Genomic DNA, 21267 nt, shown 5'->3' with positions numbered 1-21267 from the left:
CATAACTGATCATAATTATTTGAAGGTTGACTTTTTTGTTTTGAAAACACTTTTCTTTTATTGGTCTGATGAAATATGCTAATTTTTTGAGATAGGAATTTTGGGTTTTCATGAGCTGTATGCCAAAATCATCAATATTAAAACAATAAGAGGCTTGAACTACTTCAGTTGTGTGTAATGAATCTAAAATATATGAAAGTCTAATGTTTATCAGTACATTACAGAAAATAATGAACTTTATCACAATATGCTAATTTTTTGAGAAGGACCCGTACTTGGACTTTGCTAATGAGTTTGGCACTGTTCCACACAATAGCCTGGTGCAGAAGCAAGAGGATACAGGGACTAGGAGAACATGTCTATGTGAACACAGATGAAATAAATTTATATCCTGCACTACTGAAGGACAGCAGATTTTAATATATGTGAGGGGTATTCCTCTTGTCATATGCACTAGGTGCTGTTCTTCAACTGGGTGGTACCAGGCACTGAGTAAAACAAGAAAAAACAAATAGCGCTCCTATGGTGCATTCATCTTATTTACTTATCTTTGCAAACACAATATATTGCACTTACAATAAAAAAGTAGTTACAGTGAGTTAGAGGCTGCCCACGATCTGTTCTCCTTCCCTTGGTCTGGCCAGGACCTGGGATCGCTGCAGCTGATTCTGCATTGTTGTGCGGTGGAGCGGGAGATGAGGGTGGCGTCAACTGGTCATGCTGGTTGCCTCTCTGTATGTCACTACCAGTTTCAGCGTGTACCACACCTACATCACGCCTTCATCAGGTCTGATGAAGGCGTGGTACATGCTGAAACCGGTAGTGACATACAGAGAGGCAACCAGCATGATGAGTTGACGCCCCCCTCCTCTCCCGCTCCCCCCCACAACAACGTGGAATCAGCTGCAGCGATCCCAGGTCCTGGCCAGACCGAGAGAAGGAGAACAGATCGCGGGCAGCCTCTAACACGATAATTTTTAAATGTAGTTTATTGTTAGCAATCCCTGAGGCTAGCCACTAACGGCAAATAAGTCCACATCCCATAAGCGGTAGTGGCCTAATGAACCTAGCATTGCACTCTGCTGAAGATCCATTGCTACTTAGGTTCTGTGACCTCAGAGATCCCGCTCCTACTACTGGTGACAGAATTAACAGTGCCTGCACAACATGTATAACCATTTATTTTTACAGAACTGTTTAAGACTAGCTAAATTGTATTGTGACCAGTGCCGGATTAACCATAAGGCACAGTAGGCTCGTGCCTACAAGTGGGGAAGAGGCAGCTCTCTTCCCCGAATGTCCCCCTCTTCCCTCCCGATGCAGAGATGCCGCTGCTGCTCTCCCTTCCCTGCGATGTGCCTCTGCTTCCCTCTCATCCTCCGATCCAGATGTATGGCCCTGACAAATCCTGGATACCCTGCTGCTTCCCTGTTTAGCTCATCATGGCTGATTACTAACCTGCAGTGTTCAGTGACTTCTGCATGGTTCGGGAAGAAGAGGACGGATGTAGATGGTGGAATGCATAGCAGTGCCATGCTTGAACTTTCTGTTTAGGCTCAGAGACTACCTCAATAGAGTATTTCAAAGAAGTCCGCACTCAGACAGCTTGCAGGAACTCACAGGTTTATTGTTCCATTACACATACAACATGCCATCTGACCGTGTTACCGTGTTATCGACTATCATTTTGGGGCCACTAGGTGTCCACTATGTCAAGGCAAAGGACAGACTCTATAGTCTAAGTGCGATCCCTTCTTTAGAATACTGTGCTGGACGGTAGTAATATTGGCGGGGTACCCCTTTAAGATCTGAATTTGTGTGCAAGTGTGTGCAGTGCGGGTTGTTGGCAACAGTAATAGTGCAATCTTTTTAAATAAACCCATATGTTTTTGAAACATGACTGTACATATTTTTCAATACATTCACCTTTTGAATTTAGGCCAGACAATATTGTAGAGCAGTGTTTCTCAAACCTGTCCTCGTGACTCCCCAATGGTGCATGTTTTGCAGGCAATCTCACCTATGCACAGGTGGGGTAATTAGTGTCTCAGCTACATGGAATCCACCTAGCTAGATATTAGTTACCCCACCTGTGCATAGGTGAGATTGCCTGCAAAACATGCACCATTAGGTAGTCACGAGGACAGGTTTGAGAAACACTGTTGTAGAGTTTATAAACCTCCTTTTTGGGCCTAGTGCTTTTTGACAATAGCAACAGTGACAGTTGGTGAAAGCTCAGTGTCCTGATTTTTTTGTCCTTCCCATTGCCTTCTCTATGCAGATGTATGTTGCACAGGTGCAAACAGACACTCACCCTCCATCTTGCTGCTTAGCACTACACCAGTGACATTCTTCTGTATTGTGTCTTTAAAGGTTCTCACTTGATGAGGTCGACAAGCAAGGACCCTTACAATACAGAAGAATGCCACTGGAGTAATGCAGAGCGGGGGACAGAGGGTGAGTGCAGCCTGCATACATTTGCATTGAGGGGAGCAGAGCCTCGGGCATGTACATCACAGAAAAGAGAGTGCAGCAGCAGCAGCATCTCTACATTGGTAGGGGAGTGCAGTCTGGGGGGGCCTGGGAAGCACTAGATTACCAAGGATATTGGTGTAGAGCTGAAATACTCAAATAAAATCCTAGCATGCGCAGAAGACCACGACTGATGCAACTGAGCCAGTTACCGGGGCTGATTGCGGCTGAACAGCAGACTGCGGGAGGACGGCAAGGGACTGACACCTGCTTATGGGGCTGGAAGAAGCCCCGGGTAAGTATCAAATCTGTAGTTTAAGCCGTCTCTGGTTTCCTTTAAGTTTATAGTGATGACACTTCGAAAGGATACCATAAATACCACGCGACTGCTAGTTTAGTCCGAGCAGTAAACTGGCATAGATGCCTTACAAAGATGTTGGGTACAAGTTGAAAAAGACCAAAACACTACCTGCTTAAAGATTCTACATTGGTCCTCCCCAAGCCCATCCTCACAGTTTGTCTCTGTAAACTCTACTCTACACTTAAAGGGACACTTAAGCCAGAAAAATGAGTTTTACTCACTCGGGGCTTCTACCAGCCCCCTGCAGCAGTCCTGTGCCCTCGTAGCCACTCACTAATTCTCTGGTCCCTCGCTGCCAGCTAGTTAAGCTTTTGCCGACAGGCCCGATAGGATAGGCCACCCGTAGGTTTCTCCGCATTCCCGACTGCAATTAGCGCTATTGCGAGCCGCAACGCGTACAAAGATACGCGTTGCCGCGTTACCAACGCACAAATATGCGGCATCGCGTTTTTTTGTATGCATTGCGGCCTGCAATACCGCTAATTACAGTCGGGAATGCGGAGAAAGCTATGCGCGGCCGGGCCTGTCGGCAAAAACTAAACTAGCTGGCGGTGGAGGACCAGAGGATTAGTGAGTGGCTGTGAGGGCACAGGACTGCTGCAGGGGGCTGGTAGAAGCCCCAGGTGAGTAAAACTTTTTTTTTTTCTGGCTTAAGTGTCCCTTTAAGGCGCTGACTAGATTCCGAGCCTTGCACAATATCTCACCCTGGCCTATGCTGCTGGTCCTGGGCATACCTATGAAGTCGCTGCCAGGAGACTTGGGCGCAACATATTGCCGCTATATGGCCAACCCTGCTCCTGTACAAGTCCGGGCGGTGTAATTCTTATTTCCCCACCAGGTCCACGTGGATGGTGGAGAAAGATGTAATTCGACTTTCAGCTATTGCTGGCAGCCAAATTACAGTGTTTTAAAAGTAACTTCAGCTCTGTCCTCTGACGGCGCAGAAGTTACTCACTGTGTGCCACTATAGCCGTAATTCCTATTACGGTCTATGGTGGGGCTGGCTGCACCCAAATCTCCTGCACTGTTATTACAGTGCTCATGGTCCTGGTCCTGGTCCTGGATAATTATTTGTTTCTCCCAGGTTGTCAAATTAGTGCTTATACCAATTGGAGAATAGGCGATTGTTTGAGTACATTTGTATCTAAACCTCAGCAAGGAGGAGGATTTCTAGCTAAATGCAACACTAAGGCAGGGTTCACATTTACGTTAGCAGTCCGGATTTTCCGGACCGGATCCGGAACGTATACTGTACAAACGGAACAGACGTTTGGCAATCCAATAATAGTCTATGGATGCGTACATACTCGTCCGTTCCACGCGGACCGGATCCGGACACTTTTCCAACTTGCTCTTTTTTTCACGTACGTCTGATCTGGCACCCGGACCGGATCCTGACTGCACCATCCGCACAGCTGAAACCAATGAGAAACGGAAAGGAGGCAACACACTGGCTATAAAATCTGGACGTTCTACCCACTTCCTATGCGTTTTCTATGGTCATAGTGGCCATTTTGGAGTGGAGCAGCAGTGACTTGTGGCTGGAGATATTTGGCAGCATGTCGGACGAAGAGGTGAGGCCCTACACAGCTGAGGACCTGATTCTACAGGTGCAGCAGCTACCTGCCTTGTGGGACAAGGGGCACCAAGACCACAGCAATATCAGGCTGTGCAGAAAACTATGGCAGAAGATAGCCAAGTCGTACGTCGAGGGGTTTGATGACCTGAACCGCAAAAATGAAATGCAAGAGGGTATGTTGACTACAAGTGTTCTTTGGGAGGGGGGGGGCTTGTGGCTTTTCATTTGTGTTTAGTTTGATTGTGATGTATTCCACTTTTGATATTGATGTGTGTCACCTTGCCAACCCACCCACCCACGTGTTGCCCACCCACCTGTGCCGTGGCCCTGCCACCTGTGCCGTGGCCCTGCCACCTGTTGCCTCCCTGTGGCCCTGCCACCTGTGGCCCACCCACTTGTGCCATGGCCCACCCACCTCTTGCCCACCCACCTGTGGCCCTGCCACCTGTTGCCCTGTGGCCCACCAACCTGTGCCATGGCCCACCCACCTCTTGCCCACCCACCTGTGGCCCTGCCACCTGTTTCCCTGTGGCCCACCCACCTCTTGCCCACCCACCTGTGGCCCTGCCACCTGTTGCCCTGTGGCCCACCCACCTGTGCCATGGCCCACCCACCTGTTGCCCTGCCACACCTTTGTAGCATGCGTGTCTGGGCCGCAAGTGCAATCCTGTGGCCTGGACACGCATGCTCTGCGCACATACAACATCCAGGTTGCCCATTGAAAAGTTAAAACAACATTTTTATTAAAATTTTTTTAATTTTATAACTTTGTAACTAACAAATGTTAAAAGCAAAAAAAATCTAACAAACGGTAAAAACAAGAAAGAATTCAAGCTCGTCCTGGACGGGTCTGGAAATAGTCTTTCATTTGGTCCCTGTTGCGGAGGGACACTGTCCTTGGCCTGGTGGCATACCTCCTCATTGGCAGTAGTGGAAGCACATTTGGGGGTTCTGGAGTGTCCTTTTCATCCTGACGCACAAAGTTATGGAGGATGCACGCTGCCTTCACCACGTCGACTGCGTTGCCCGGTTTCAACAGCATCGGCGTGTGGAACACCCTCCACTTTGACACCAGGATCCCAAATGTGCATTACACCATTCTCCTTGCACGGCTCAACCGAGCGTTGAAGTGGAGCTGCCTGGCATCAAGGCCCCTGTCTGGGTACGGCCGCATCACATGGCTGGACAAGGCGAAGGCCTCGTCCCCCACAAACACATAGGGGTAGGCCGGTGCCCTTGTCCCAGGCCAGGGTCTGTCACCGGGAAGATGCAGTCTGCCTTCCTCCAACACTGGCAAAGGGCCGTACGTTGGAAGATTCCAGAGTCATTGGAACTTCCGTACGACCCCACATCCACGTAGACAAACTTATAGTCCGCATCCGCCACTGCCATTAGCACAATGCTGAAGTATTTTTTATAGTTGAAATAATGGCTGCCACTCTTCGAGGGTTTCTGAATCCGGATGTGTTTGCCGTCCAGCGCGCCAACACAATTGGGAAACTTGCACTGGGTCCAGAAGCCCTTGGCGATCTCCTCCCATTTGTGGGTGTCTGGCACTGGCATATATGTGGCCCTTAGTCTTCTCCAAAGGATTCTTGAGGTCCTCACGACGATGCCTGCCACCGTGCTCTTCCCAATGCGAAAAGTGACATGTAGCGATGCATAAGTTTGTCCAGTTGCGATGTACCTACAAGAGAAATAATCAAAATCAATTTTTTATGTCTTTGCAGGTGAAAAGTACAAAGTTCAATGGCGTTGTATCAGGGACGCCTATTTGAAATGGCTACGGCTCAAAGGCAAGGAAGAAAGAAGCGGAAGTGGGGCCTCCCAATGCAAAGATTACCAATACGCTCAACAATTGTCATTCCTACGTTCAAGTGTGGAACCGAGAGAGTAAGTACCACTATGGTGACCATGAACTGAGAAGGCATTGTATATGACGTTGACCGACGACTACCATGACTTTGACCATGTATTGACAAAACATTGTATATGATGTCTGTTGTCAAACCAATAATATCGTTTTTATTATCTACAGGACTCAAGACAATTTTGAGGAGGAGCAAGAGCAACCTGCGGCACAGTACACCAGCGAGGAGGAGATCGATGATGAGGTGTTGGATAGCAAGTACGTCCCACCGCTAAGAAGGAGGAGGTCGTCTAGCACCGACGTGCTAGATCTTTTGGAAGAGAATCAACCAATTGATCTGGACGTGGGGGAAGTCACCCAAGATGTAGAGGTGCCAGGACCTAGTGACCAAGCTGTCGAAGAAACAGCAGAGTCCATTCAACCACAACAGCCACGCAGGGCAACGTAGAGGCCGGCGTGATGAACCTACCCCCCAAGTGAGGCGTCGAGTTCCTCCTGGCCCCACCCCAACCCGAAGGGAGACTGAGGCTGAAATGTCTGGTGCGTTGTCTGGACTTTTGGGCATTTTACAAAGCCATGAGGCCCTTATCACCAGGCAGCTGCAGGATGGGGACAGGGGACATTTAATCGAACAATACAGGCAACACATCGATTCCCTACAAAACGAGCTACGGGCTGTGCACGGTCATTACACAGAGGAGTATAAAATGATGCACGAAGTACACAGGGCACAGTTCGATCAGCTGCGCGCCGAACATCACCAAGCAGTGGCACAGCTGCAGCAGATGATGCAGCAGATGCATCATCAAACTAGTGAAATGATGAAACTGCAGACACACCCGGCATTCCATACTGTCATGTCCCTGCTACCCTTTTTGGAGAAGGTGCCAAGTCACTATATGATGGCATGCCACACTAGTTTGCTGGATGCTATCAAACAGCATATGGAGACACCATTGATCCAACCGGCATCATTCAGACTTTCCCAACCTCCATCGCTCCACTGGAAATCTTCCTCACAGTCATACACTGGCTACAGAGGAGTTCCTTTCACACCACTGTTGTCAGGGTCCAGCACTTGCACGACCAGCACCCAAGACAGTCCTGATTTCCAGCCACCATCTAGCATTTTCCCAACAAGTGCTGTCGACCCAAACATTTGAATCATCTCTTCATTATCTCCCGAGGACATAGCCTTCAAAACCTGTAAATACCAATGACTATATGGCTTCTGCTTTGGTCTTTCCATTCCTGTCCTCCTACATCAATTCCATGGTTTTGAGGGCTATGTCCTACAGGATATCTAACAACCGTTTTGGTCTTTTGTGCCTCTGCCGCTGTGCGCCAACTTTCCTCTTGTTCCTGGACATGGTCCTCTGAACCTTGGATGAAGGAGACCAAGACGGGGCTAGCCAAGCCTTTCCCTGCCCTGTCTCCTTCATCCAAGGCTCAGAGGACCATGTCCAAATAGTTATGTTATTAAGTGCTTACATTTAGGGCCTGGTGTCCCCGAAAGACACTATACCTGGGTCACAAGTGTGCCTTTAGGGCAGCTATGCCCTGCACCTTTTGCACAAACTATGTCCTGCACCTGTGCCACACAAAGTTGGTTGTTCTTGTTCCTCACCCTTGGACATGGTTGGAACCTGGGATGAAGGAGACCAGGACAGGGCTAAGCCAAGACTTTTCCCTGCCCTGTCTCCTTCATCCCAGCTTCAGATTACCGTGTCCAAGTAGTTATGCTTTGTATTTCCTTATCTACATAGGGCCTAGTGTCCCCCTCAAGGCACTACGACCATGATGTTGAAAAGTTGGCCTAGTGGCCCATTTGCATGTGTTTTTGAAAAATTTAGCACCATTACTGCACTATTTCTTGTTGGCCTTGGTGGCCATATTGCACTGATAATTAGCACTTGTAAATGTATCTCAATTTTTTTTTTGGGGGGGGGGGGGGGGCGGGGGGAAAACTACAATGGACCAAGACCGGTCCGATGCACAACCGCACTCCCTTGGACATGACCTTCTGATTCTGTGAGGCAGGAAACCTTTTACAACATGACATGGTATGGTTCAAAGTACACCTAGGCCTTGCCATGTCATGTTGATATTCCTGTATCCCAGGATTTGAAGGCCATGCTCAAGGGAGTCTATATACACACAACTATTGTCCATGACCATGCTATTGTACCATAGAACTGTTATTTATGTTTAGTCTTCCATATTGGAAGAATGTTTTCATGTTGAAAAGTTATTTATCTCCAAATAAAAAAATATTGTTTTTACGTACCTCAGCGTGATCAATAGCTGTTCTTGTGGTGTGACTGCTCTCCTGAACCTGGTATCCTTCTTCTTTAGGTCATCCTTCACCATCTCCAAGAGGGTATCAAACCTAGGAGATGGAAAGGAAAAAGCTGTAAAGTTTGCTGTGGGACAAGGTGTTGGGTGAAGCGTGGGGGAGGTGTGTTTAGAGGGATTTGGGTGTTCTGTGGAGGGTGGGGTGGTGTTTAGCTAGGTATACAGGGGTGAGGGAGGGGTGTTTAACTAGGTATACAGGGGTGAGGTGTTGTGGGGGTGAGGGTGGGGTGTTTAGCTAGGTAAACAGGGGTGAGGTGTTGTGAGGGTGGGGTGTTTTAGGGATGGTGCTGGGTGGTGTGTTTAGGTCTGGATACTTACAGGGGAATGGACATCCCGGTATAACTGTAGAACTTCTCTGGGTGTCGTCTCAGGTCCCGGTAGAGGCTCTGGAACTCTCCCTTCCTCTGCCTCCTCGCTGATAGAGGGTGCACCCACCATCTCCTGCGAGGAGCACGCCTTCTTCCCACATAATAATATGTAAAAATCAAAAAGGAGACAATCCCAGGTACAATGAGTACAAAAAGACTGGATCCATGGTCCAAACTGCAGTCTCTATATCCAAGGATGGTCTCCACATGTCAGGCTGTCTCCAACAATGATCCCAGGGCTTCTGCAGACCTCCCAGACCCCAAGAATTTATAGTCTGTTATCTCTTTAAAAAACGGATCCGGATATCAACCGGATCCCTAACTGATGAAAAAATGGAAGCAAACGGAACGCATCCGGAGTGCAACCGTACGTGAACGGGGGCCTAAAATGTCATGTTAAATCCATTCAGTGAATTTCTGCTAAAAAAAAATCTGGCATAATAGTTTCTAAGCTGTAAGCAATCTTTTAAAGCAAAGTTTAATTGCTGAGTGTTAGACCACTTTAAGTTCATTTGTTGATAAACCCATTTTTCTTCTCTTTTGTGACTCTCTTTCAACTGGCAGAGTTCCATTAGATTGGCGCACAGCCCATGTTTTCCCATTATTTAAGAAGGGCAAAAAATCAGATCTGGGAAATTTCAGACCTGTAAGCTTAACATCAGTTGTGTGCAAACTATTTGAGGGTTTACTAAGAGATACTATACAAGACTTCATAGTAGAAAATAATCTTATTTCTCAGCAAGTCAGCATCAGCATCTGTTTACTAAGGACAGGTCCTGTTTGACTAACATGCTCAGCTTTTATGAGGTAGTGAACGCTAATGTGGATATTGGGAATGCTGTAGATGTGATATACTTGGACTTTGCAAAGGCCTTCGACACTGTTCCACACAAAAGTCTGGTGCAGAAGTTGAGGATGCAAGGACTGGGGAAGAGTCTGTGTGCATGGATAGGGGACTGTCAAATGGACAGAAATCAAAGAGTTGGGGTCAATGGAACTTATTAAAAATAGGTGACTGATAGCATTGGGGTCCCCCAGGGGTCAGTACTGGGTCCAGTGCTCTTCAATTTATTTATTAATGACCTAGTAGATGCAGTAGAAAGCAATGTTGCTATTTTTGCAGATACAACATTTTGCAGAATCATCAACTCTCAAGAGGATAGTGACATATTGCAGCAGGGTCTAAATAGGATGGCTATATGGGCACATACCGTATATACTCGTGTATAAGCAGACCCGAGTATAAGCCGACCCCCCAACTTTCCCCTTAAAAAACTGGATAAAATGTTTGATCTGAGTATAAGCCAGGGGTAGGAAATGCTACAACAACGGAGCAATCACCCACCAGCCGCCAAATACCATTGTAAGCATGTACACAGTTTCGGTCTTCAGACACACTAAAATAACCTCAGGAGGACAAGGATTCCACTCTCCAGTTCCCAAAGATATTTGGCATATTTTTTATAAATAAATCAGATTCTGTATTGCAAAGTCCAGCAAAGTATGCAGGCTGGATCATCTCCCATTATAAGTATGCTGCCAAACATCTCTCACTGTAATGTTCAGTAAGCAGTGGCTGGATAGTGTAATGGTTAAGGGCTCTGCCTCTGACACAGGAGACCTGGGTTCAAATCTCGGCTCTGCGTGTTCAGTAAGCCAGCACCTATTTCAGTAAGGAGTTTCTTGGGCAAGTCTCCTTAACACTGCTACTGCCTACTGAGTGCACTCTAGTGGCTGCCTCGCAAGCGCTTTCAGTCCGACAGGAGAAAGGCGCTATACAAATACTGCAATTATCATTATTATTATAAGCACTAAATCAGTGATTTAGGCTTCTTGCACACCAAGACGTTGCATTAGGTGGCACGTTAAGGTCGCATAACGTGCACCTAACACAACGTATGGTGCTGCAAGAGCCGACGGTAGAGTGAGCCGCGTTAGGCGGCTCGAGTCCTATAATGTCTCCCAGAGTGGCGCTGATTGGCCAGCGGGACCACGTGATGCGGAGCGAGACACTCCGCATCACGTGGTCCCGCCGGCCAATCAGCGCCCGCCAGTGCAGTGAATATTAAGTAGCCATGTGCGCGGCTACTGTAGCTGGCTCTCCCCGCCTCCTCCGCCCCCCACTGCGCATGTGCAAACAGTCTAACGCGGCTATAGCCGCTCCAACGCCGTAGCATGCTGCACTTTGCACAGAACGTGCAGCGTTACATGTAACGCAACGTGGGCTGTGTGAACAGCCCACTTGTGTTACATTGCTGTGCGTTGGGGGAGCGTTACAGGCGCACGTACGTCTTGGTGTGTAAGCAGCCTTAATCATACAGCCATTTAATGTGACCCTAGAAAAAGAAAAATCTCACACTGCACACAAACACAAATTCATATTAGTGTATAGTAAGTACTTCAGGCTTACTGTATAGGTCTATGTATACTGGTATGTCCCATATATGCACCCCAGCATATGCAGTACAGCACAGTGGCAGGGAGAAAGGCCCGTGGGAAGCTTAAAAACTGCATAGATCGATCCGCTCTGGTGGCAGGCAGCTGGCAGGGAGAAAGACTCGGAGGTGACTCGACCCCCACTTTTGGTCCACTTTTTGTGGTCCAAAAACTTGGCTTATACTCAAGTATATACGGTAAATGGCAGATAAAATTTAATGTTGAAAAATGTAAAGTCATGCATTTTGGTCATACCAATGGTCTAGCACCATACAAAATAAACGAGATACAGATGGGTACAAACTTGGAGAAAGACTTAGGAGTACTCATCGAAAACAAATTAAATAATCTTATTCAATGCCAAGCTGCTGCAGCTGAAGCTAATACAATTTTGGGATGTATTGAACGGGAAATAAAAACTCAGTATATTAGCATAATATATTGCCCCTGTTTAACTCTCTAGTAAGGCCACATTTGGAATATGGAATTCTGTTCTGGGCACCACATTACAGGAAAGATATTGCAGTTTTAGAGCAGGTGCAGAGACGAGCAACACAATTGATACGAGGGTTGGAAGGTCTCAATTACCAAGAAAGGTTAGATAAACTGGGTTTATTTAGTCTGGAGAGGTGAACTAATTAATATGTATAAATACATAAAAGCTTGGCGGATGATCTTTTTTGTCCCTAGGCTTTTACAAAGGACTGGGGACATGATCTGTGCATGGAGGAAAAAAGTTTTAACCATTTATTTAGGAAAGGGTGCTTTACAGTAAGAGTGATTACAATGTGGAATGCATTGCCACAGGAAGTATTTATGGCAAATTCTATATCTGCATTTAAAGGGGGCTTAGATGCTTTCCTTGCTTTGAAATTATAATTACTTGGTAATGCCCAGTGGTTTTGATCCAGGGATTTTATCTGATTGCCTTCTGGAGTCGAGAGGGATTTTTTTTCTCTTTTGGGGCTAATTGGATCATACCTTGTAAGGGTTTTTCGCCTTTCTTTGGATCAACAGGGATATGCAAAGGGAGCAGGTAGGTGTACTGTACTTTATTTTCTGTTTGAACTCGATGGACGTATGTCTTTTTTCAACCCAAATAACTATGTAACTCTGATCCCTTATGCTGGAGATGCAAGCAACAGGTGGGCACTCTTTCAAATTATTGGCTAGAGGTCCATAAATATATCAAACTTATGAAAGGGGGAAGCCAGTCACTGATCCGTCTTTTTACTTGTTGCATAATACTAAAAAAAAACACTAAGACGTTAAAGCGCTCTCTTATGAATCTTATTTACGCAGCTTGTACTGTATATGAATAGCTAGACACTGGAAATCTACTCAAGCTCCAATGATTATGAAATGGGTGCATGAACTCAAATGTATTCACTCTATGGAATCCCTTATTGCTCCCCTGCATAAGAATTAGGAGCAATGCTCACATACCTTCCTAGCATAGCTTGAGTTCCTAGAGTCTGATTACGATAAAACCCTGGCTGCTTCTAATCCAAATGATGGATCTCGTTAATTTATCTTCTACTCCTGGCACGTATTTTGTGCATGATACCCCTATGAACCTGGTCCATATGTTTTGGAGTTGAGTTGGGCTTTCTGGCCTCCTGGTCCAAGCATCTTTGTTTCTTTGCTGTCTCTTTTCTTCACCCTTTTTTTCTTTAATTCTCATATGTCTTCTTTGTCCTACATTCTTCTTTTTTTTTGTATATTGCGAAACCCTTTTTTATTGTCACATGCTGAGATAATTTGACTTTAACATGATATGCCCTTTTTGACCATCCTTGCCAGTTTGAGGGGCCTGGTTGTGTGTTCCTGTTGGGCCCTAGGTCTCTCAAATTGTTGTAGGATATGGTTGTTTTGCACAAGAGGGCAGACACGTGTGTTTGGATCTCAGGGCCTGCGAGAGGGGGCAACTTCCCCTCAAATAAATGTCTTGCCCCCTCATAGTTCCCGGGGCAGAGCAGCAGGGAGGGCGCAGCAGCTGGTGATAGCATAAAAGCGGGCATATTTACAACCCACTGTCCGTGATCCCCGCAGCCTCTTCCTCTCCCAGGCGTCTGTTCTCTGCCCACTCCAATTGGACCGCAGGAACCGGAAGTAAGAAAAGGCACTTGACTCCCCGCTCCCTGCCCGCCTGGCTACTTTTACCCCCGCTCCCCAACTGGCTACCTATACCTAGCTACTTATGCTGGGACACCTACCTATGTGCCTAGCTACCTACTACTGGGGCATCAACTTACTTTGCCTAGCTGGGACACCTACCTATGCCTAGCTACCTATTGGGGCACCTATCTATGCCTAGCTATATATTGGGGCACCTACCTATGCCTAGCTACCTACAGGGGTACCTACCTATGCCTAGCTACCTATACTTGGACACCTACCTATGCCTAGCTATCTACTGAGGCACCTACTTATGCTATTCCTAGCTACCTATACTGGGACACCTACCTATTACCCTTCTCCCCACCTAAAGTCTGTCGCCCTCCTCCCCACCCAGTCAGTGTCGCCCCCCTCCCCACCCAGTGTCACCATCCTCCCTTCCAGTCAATGTCATCCTCCTTCTGCCCAGTGTCAGCCTCACAGCCGCATCCAGTGTCACTTTCCCACCCTACTCAGCAGCTCCATCCCACCAGTACCCAGTGAGCCAGAACATTTAATTAAATTATGTCTGAGGTAACATTTGATGCATTTTATATGTGTATGTGCATTTTTCATGTGTGGGCGGTAATGTTTACTGAATTTTAACATGCGTGGAAGGTAATATTTGCCTCGTTTCCCATTTGCTGCATTTCATATGTCAAAAGTAATGTTTGCCTCATTGCATGAGTTTGGGAAATCATTTGTTGCATTTCATTTGTCGGAAGTAGGGGTTGTTGCATATCATGTGTCGGAAGTAGGGGTTGTTGCATTTCATGTGTCAGAGGTAATGGTTCTTGTATGTCATGTGTCGGAAGTAATAGTTCTTGCATTTCATGTGTCGGAGGTAATAATTCTTGCATTTCTGGTGTCAGAGGTAATTGTTCTTGCATTTCATATGTCGTAGATGACGGTTGTTGTATTTTATGTGTTGTAGAGGTAATGGTTCTTGCATTTCATGTGTCGGAAGTAATGGGTCTTGCAATGCCGCCTCTTACGTGTTACATTACAGTTAGCCCTGCCCACATGACGTCATGACCACACACATTTTTTTTCCGCCGCGGCACACAAAGTGTGCCGCACTAGCATTACTGAAAAAATGTGCCCAAACATGATGCCCCCTTCACATTTCTGACTGCCCCCTCATATGTGCCTTTCTAGAACCGGCCCTGTTGGATCTATTCCTCAGCATTTGACACTCTTATTGGCCATATTAACTGGATTATATTTGCCTTAACTTGTTGCAATACTGCAATTTTTTCTTTTGTATTTTGTTCTTCTACTTGATACTCCTATAGCACTGGTCGCTATAGGATGCTGTATTTTATGTATATGGTATTCAACTTGCCACTGAATACTTGCACGTTTCACTGTCTTTGTATGAAAATAAAATAAAGAGTGTTTTTTTTAAAAAAAGAGTAGTTCTAGCAGGACCCATCTGTCTGACCTCACCGCATATACTGTATACAGTCATGGCCGAAATTGTTGGCAGCCTAGAAATTTTCCAGAAAATCAAGTATTTCTCACAGAAAAGTATTGCGGTAACATGTTTTGCTATACACGTTTATTCCTTTTGTGTGTATTGGAACAAAACAAAAAAGAGGGACGAAAAAAGCAAATTGGACATAATTTCACACAAAACTTCAAAAAATGGGCTGAACAAAATTATTGGCATCCTTTCAAAATTGTGCATAAATAAGATTGTTTCAAGTATGTGATGCTCCTTTAACCTTTTCGGGACCGCGTGCATTAGATTCTACGCCGCACTTGTGGCTGTTCTAGCCTGATGCGGCGTAGAATCTACGCCGGCCCGCAATTTCCGCTCCCAACGCGATCGTGCGCACCCGGAGGGGGAGATTAAGCTGTCATATGACAGCCGACATCTCCCCCGAGTGATCAGCAGCCATCGCGTATGGCTGCTGATCACGTGATCACTACGGCATACAGCTCATGAAAACCCAAAATTCCTATCTCAAAAACTTAGCATATCATCAAAAGGTTCTCTAAACAAGCTATTAACCTAATCATCTGAATCAACTAATTAACTCTAAACACCTGCAAAAGATTCCTGAGGCTTTTAAAAACTCCCAGCCTGGTTCATTACTCAAAACCGCAATCATGGGTAAGACTGCCAACCTGACTGCTGTCCAGAAGGCCATCATTGACACCCTCAAGCAAGAGGGTAAGACACAGAAAGAAATCTCTGAACGAATAGGCTGTTCCCAGAGAGCTGTATCAAGGCACCTCATTGGGAAGTCTGTGGGAAGGAAAAAGTGTGGCAGAAAACGAGAAGAGATGACCAGACCCTGAGGAAGATTGTGGAGAAGGACCGATTTCAGACCTTGGGGGACCTGCGGAAGCAGTGGACTGAGTCTGGAATAGAAACATCCAGAGCCAACCGTGTACAGGCGTGTGCAGGAAATGGGCTACAGGTGCCGCATTCCCCAGGTCAAGCCACTTTTGAACCAGAAACGGCGGCATAAGCGCCTGACCAGGGCTACAGAGAAGCAGCACTGGACTGTTGCTCAGTGGTCCAAAGTACTTTTTTCGGATAAAAGCAACTTTTGCATGCCATTCAAGGTGCCAGAGTCTGGAGGAAGACTGGTGAGAGGGAAATGCCAAAATGCCTGAAGTCCAGTGTCAAGTACCCACAGTCAGTGATGGTCTGGGGTGCCATGTCAGCTGCTGGTGTTGGTCCACTGTGTTTTATCAAGGGAAGGGTCAATGCAGCTAGCTATCAGGAGATTTTGGAGTACTTCATGCCTCCATCTGCTGAAAAGCTTTATGGAGATGAAGATTTCATTTTTCAGCACATCCTGGCACCTGCTCACAGTGCCAAAACCACTGGTATTTACCATGGTATTACTGTGCTCAATTGACCTGCCAACTCTCCTGACCTGAACCCCATAGAGAATCTGTGGGATATTGTGAAGAGAAAGTTGAGGGACACAAGACCCAACACTCTGGATGAGCTTAAGGCCGCTATCGAAGCATCCTGGGCCTCCATAACACCTGAGCATTGAAGCAGTCATTTCTGAAAAAGGATTCCCGACCAAGTATTGAGTGCATAACTGAACATAATTATTTAAAGGTTGACTTTTTTTGTTTTAAAAACACTTTTCTTTTATTGGTCGGAGGAAAATGCTAATTTTTTGAGATAGGAATTTGGGGTTTTAATGAGCTGTATGCCAAAATCATCAATATTAAAACAATAAAACGCTTGAACTACTTCAGTTGTGTGTAATGAATCTAAAATATACGAAAGTCTAAAGCCGCATCTACACACGTAGATGCGGCCGCGATGCTCCTTATCAATCGAGCCGCTGATGCAGCTCGATTGATAAGATCCAACAGGACGGATCTTGCTTCCGCCGATTCCCTGCTCACTCCCCGCGAGGGGACAATGGCAGGGAATCGAGCGGAAGATAAGCGGCGCCGGCGGGGACGAGCGGGGAATCGAATGCGGCGGGCACGCGCGGGTACGCGGAAGAGGCGATCCGGCGGCTAATTGAGCCGCCGGATCGCAGCCTCATCTACGCGTGTAGATGAGGCTTAATGTTTATCAGTACATTACAGAAAATAATGAACTTTATCACAATATGCTAATTTTTTGAGAAGGACCTGTATTGGTAACATTGCCAGTATTCTACTATTGGCATTTATTGGCACCCACATTTTCAGGCACCTTTTATTTAAATGTATGCTATTTTCCCATGTCCATCCTCAGCTCTGCACCACGCTAATGTAGGGAGTAGTATTAAGGCTTGCAAAGCTGAAATCCCTGAACTTAGCCACGGTTAACATTAAGGGCCCGTTTCCACTTGTGCGGTGCAGAATCGTCGCGGATGCCCCGCTGACGAATTCGCATGCAGGAGCTATATCGTATGCGAATTTTACCTCAAATTCGCATACGATTTCGCATAGGTTAGTGTGTATGCGAATTTAACCATGTCAGTGCCTGTGTGCTTCTACATTGCTTTCATGCGAAATCCTATGTGAATTTGCGGTAAAATTCGCATACCAAAACCGCATGCGATTTTCCTATTAAATACATTGTATGCGATTCGCATAGCGGTGTGCGGTATGCGAATTCTGCGGGGTCTACCGTGCAGATTTTTTCTGCACAGAAAATTGCTCAGAAATCCTGACAAGTGGAAACAGGCCCATCCACTTGTATTGTCTATGCGAATCTGCATGCAGGAAACGCATGCAGATTTGCTCTAGTGCAAACAGGCCCTAATTTTATAGTGTGGTTTTGTCTGTCTCTCATGTGTAACAGAATTGTTTGTTTGTTTTAAACAGATTTTACTTGTTTTTTTTATATACAGTACATCAAATATTCCATCAAACAATCTTGTCTGTCTGAATATTACAACTACGAGGAGTTGCCCTTAACAAGTCGGGTCTCCTTGCAAAATACACAGATGAGCTTATCAATGGGTGATCAATAAACAATAACATACCGCACCCCCTTGTCATCTCTGGTAACTTTGTGAAAACCTCTAATATAATGATGAAATCTCCAACATTCCCAGTGTGCCCTGGAGTAGTTCTATATTGTACCATTCAGTATATTTGAAATGCTCCATTAGCTCATTAATCTCCTTTCTGGTGTATGTTGAAAGTGTAAAAGGGGTCCATTTTTTGAAGAAGCTTTTTTCTATTTTTTTATCCTACTGATAAAATACCGTAGATGCAAACTTCTCTTTAAAATCCCACACTGAAGGAGTGCTTGAATAGATCCACCTGTTAAAGATCACTTTTCTAGAAGCGATGATAATAAGGTATGCCATTTTACTCCGAACTTTGGTTCAGTGGAGGATGATAGAGAGGAACCAGGATTATAGTAGATAACCAATAGCAACAATGGAGAGGCATCCAGCTGGCGTACATGGATATACGCCGCCTTTCACTTTGGCGCAGAGTGAGCCGAATTATAGCTCACCCTGCTGCCGCACAAATTCTGAGCTAGACAAGTAGCATAGGAGGAGCACCACAAAACTGAACAACAGTCAGTGTGCCACGGTCTTCGTCCCAGTGTCCCTTGGGACGCACAAACACCAACTTTCTCCAAGGAGACTGGCACCACTTAAGCAGAATAGTATTTAAGCTCTTTTATTGCATACAAAGTGGCAGTACAATGACAGTCGCTGTTTCGGGCCTATCCCTTTATCAAATTGGCTACTGCAATTTGATAAAGGGCTAGGCCTGAAACAGCGACTGTCATTGTACTGCCACTTTGTATGCAATAAAAGAGCTTAAATACTATTCTGCTTAAGTGGTGACGGTCTCCTTGGAGAAAGTTGGCACAAATTCTGAGCGGCGTTAATTAGTATTCCCCCTCCGCTTCAAAGCAACTCAGAGGGAGAAGTAATTTGGGGTCCAGCGATCGCTGGAACCCCAAATTTCCCTTGCACAGTCATAGACATAATTAAATGATGTCTTTGGTGGCACCCAGATCAGGTGCAGCGCAGGTTAGTGTGCACGTCGAAATGACCTGCTTCGTCCAGCTGTACCTCACATACGCTCTTAACTTATAACACCACCTATTTTTTTTTTTTTTATTGTAAACAGATCATTATTAATGGATTTCTTCCTGTGAGTGAAGACAGCAGCTCAACTTTTTCATCAAGTTGTGAAAGGAGTTTTATCTTCATAAATCAACGACCCGTTCATCAAAAAGAAATACTGAAGGTAAAAAGTGAAGTTATTTTCATTACTTTACTCTCTCTTATTCATGTATTTTTACAATGTTTATCATAGCTACATGCAAATTTCTTATCACCTGAGCATTGCTAAGGATAATAGCCATTCGTCTGAGCATTGCTCCTACCTGCCAGGAAATTTCAAAGGCCGCATTCACACTGGAAATAGCAAAACTCTAGCAAAATTGCTAGCATTTTGCAAAGCGATTTTCCTGTGATTTTTCACGGTATGGAAAGTGATTTTGGAGCGATTGCGTTTTGCAATTTTTTAACATTACAACTCAGTCCCTCAAAAACGACAAAAAAAAAATGCTGCATGCACTGTGTTTGTGATTTCATCAAATCGCTAATCACCAGGGATCGCTGCAGTGAGAACACTGCCATACACTTTACATTGCAGTAACGCTTTTCAAAACACTCATGATCGCCACCAATTAAAAGTGCTGCTGAAATCGCTAGTAAACCGCTCCAGTATAAATGGGGCCAAAGTGATTTTTTTAGTGCTGTGGAGCTGACTTTAAGCATCACAGCACTACTACCTCACTCCTGTTTAATTCTCTTTTCTTCCAGTCACCAACACTACAATTCTAGGCACCTGAAACTCTCCTGACAGCAGCCAAACTCACCAGTACAATGCCAGGCACACTGATACACTCTTGATGTCCACTGCTCCACACCACTATGGTGTTGAGTGTCCGAATAATGTCCTGACCTGAAGCCGCTAGTAAAATATTCTCAATTGTCAATCTCTACAAATAGAACCAATGTGTCTGAAAGTGCCTTCAATTGCTGATCATAACACCCAGAGATTAAAGTAATGCTATCCAAAGCATTTACTTGCATGCACCATGCCAACAATATTCAAGATAGAAACTAATCAAAAAAAGAATTGGCTCTTGGGAGCATGCAAATTGAAATAAGCTTTATTGTCAAAGCATCATTAAAAAGCTCACAGAAATTCGCAATCACAGAAATTCGCACATTCGCGCAGAGGCTGCAGTCCTCTGCAGTGATCGATGCCCTTTTCAAAAGTAATACGGTTCTTTGGGAGCTCCCTAATTAGTTCCTGAATAGCAAAGGGTAGAATTCAGATAACAATTGCAGAAAATGGATCACGAAAGTAATTGATCATGCTGCTCAGCTATGTGGGTAGAGGGTATCAGGGTATCAGCCGTGATCTGCTGCAATCAAGGTAAATCATGGCAATCAAGGTAAATTTCGGCACCTGATTAGGTAGTGATTTTAAATAATCCTGGGCTCCGGGGCTTGCAGAAAGACAAATAGCGGCATTGCATTGTGGAGTAGCAGCATTGAATTGTGGAAATGCAAATAGCAGTATTGCATTTCGGAATAGCGCCATTGCATTGCGGGAATACTTGCAGAAATGAAAATAGAGCCATTGCATTGCGGAATAGCTGCTATTTGCATTTTCGCAAGCCCCAGTGCTGAAATTGCAAATCACTACCGTTAATCAGCTGTCTCCAGGCATCGAATGCATATTGCAGACATTATAAAAGCCGCGATTTGAGGTGAAGAATGTACATTTTGGCACTTAAAATTGTCCCTCGTCGTGTCCAAATTTCCTTTCTTTGCCGCTATTTGCAGCTTTTATAATAGGTGCCTATGGTGGCTCCATTTTTTCCGAAAGGGCTCCTGCGCCCTTTTCTCCTGCTTCAGTGGGTGTGTCTCTTTCACCAGCCTCACAAGGAAATTTGGATCCTAGAAGGGGGGGCCTTATGCTGATTTTGCTGGGGGTCCGGTATTCGTTGCTGCACCCCGGCTCAATGGACAAGGTTTCAGCCAGAAACACCATCTCTAGTGTGCTCTTCTGGATGGGAAGGTAGTGTACTTTCATTCTTTTACTGCTTATAATGATGCACATTTGAAACTCTCGAGGCCCACATAAAATGGCAAGATGGGGCCGCATTTGGCCCACGGGCCTTGATTTTGACAACTGTGAACTAGCG

The 21267-nt window shown here is 45.6% G+C and overlaps 1 protein-coding gene across 6 annotated transcripts in view; it reads left to right on the top strand.

Annotated features, from left to right (window-relative positions):
* PMS1 (PMS1 homolog 1, mismatch repair system component) overlaps positions 1-21267 on the top strand; it is a 653312-nt gene that overhangs the window by 475145 nt on the left and 156900 nt on the right. For all 6 annotated transcript variants that reach the window (XR_011022768.1, XM_068244909.1, XM_068244906.1 and 3 more), the window contains one exon: positions 19170-19289. Coding sequence is in view for 5 of the 6 variants with exons in the window: in XM_068244909.1 (XP_068101010.1) it covers positions 19170-19289 (120 nt within the window). In the remaining variant the exon portion in view is untranslated. The remainder of the gene's footprint in view (positions 1-19169; positions 19290-21267) is intronic.

Source organism: Hyperolius riggenbachi, chromosome 7 (genome assembly GCF_040937935.1).
Source record: "Hyperolius riggenbachi isolate aHypRig1 chromosome 7, aHypRig1.pri, whole genome shotgun sequence".
Taxonomy (NCBI): Eukaryota; Metazoa; Chordata; class Amphibia; order Anura; family Hyperoliidae; genus Hyperolius; species Hyperolius riggenbachi.
The sequence above is the reverse complement of the archived record's forward strand: the minus strand, read 5'-3'. Positions and strand labels throughout refer to the sequence as shown.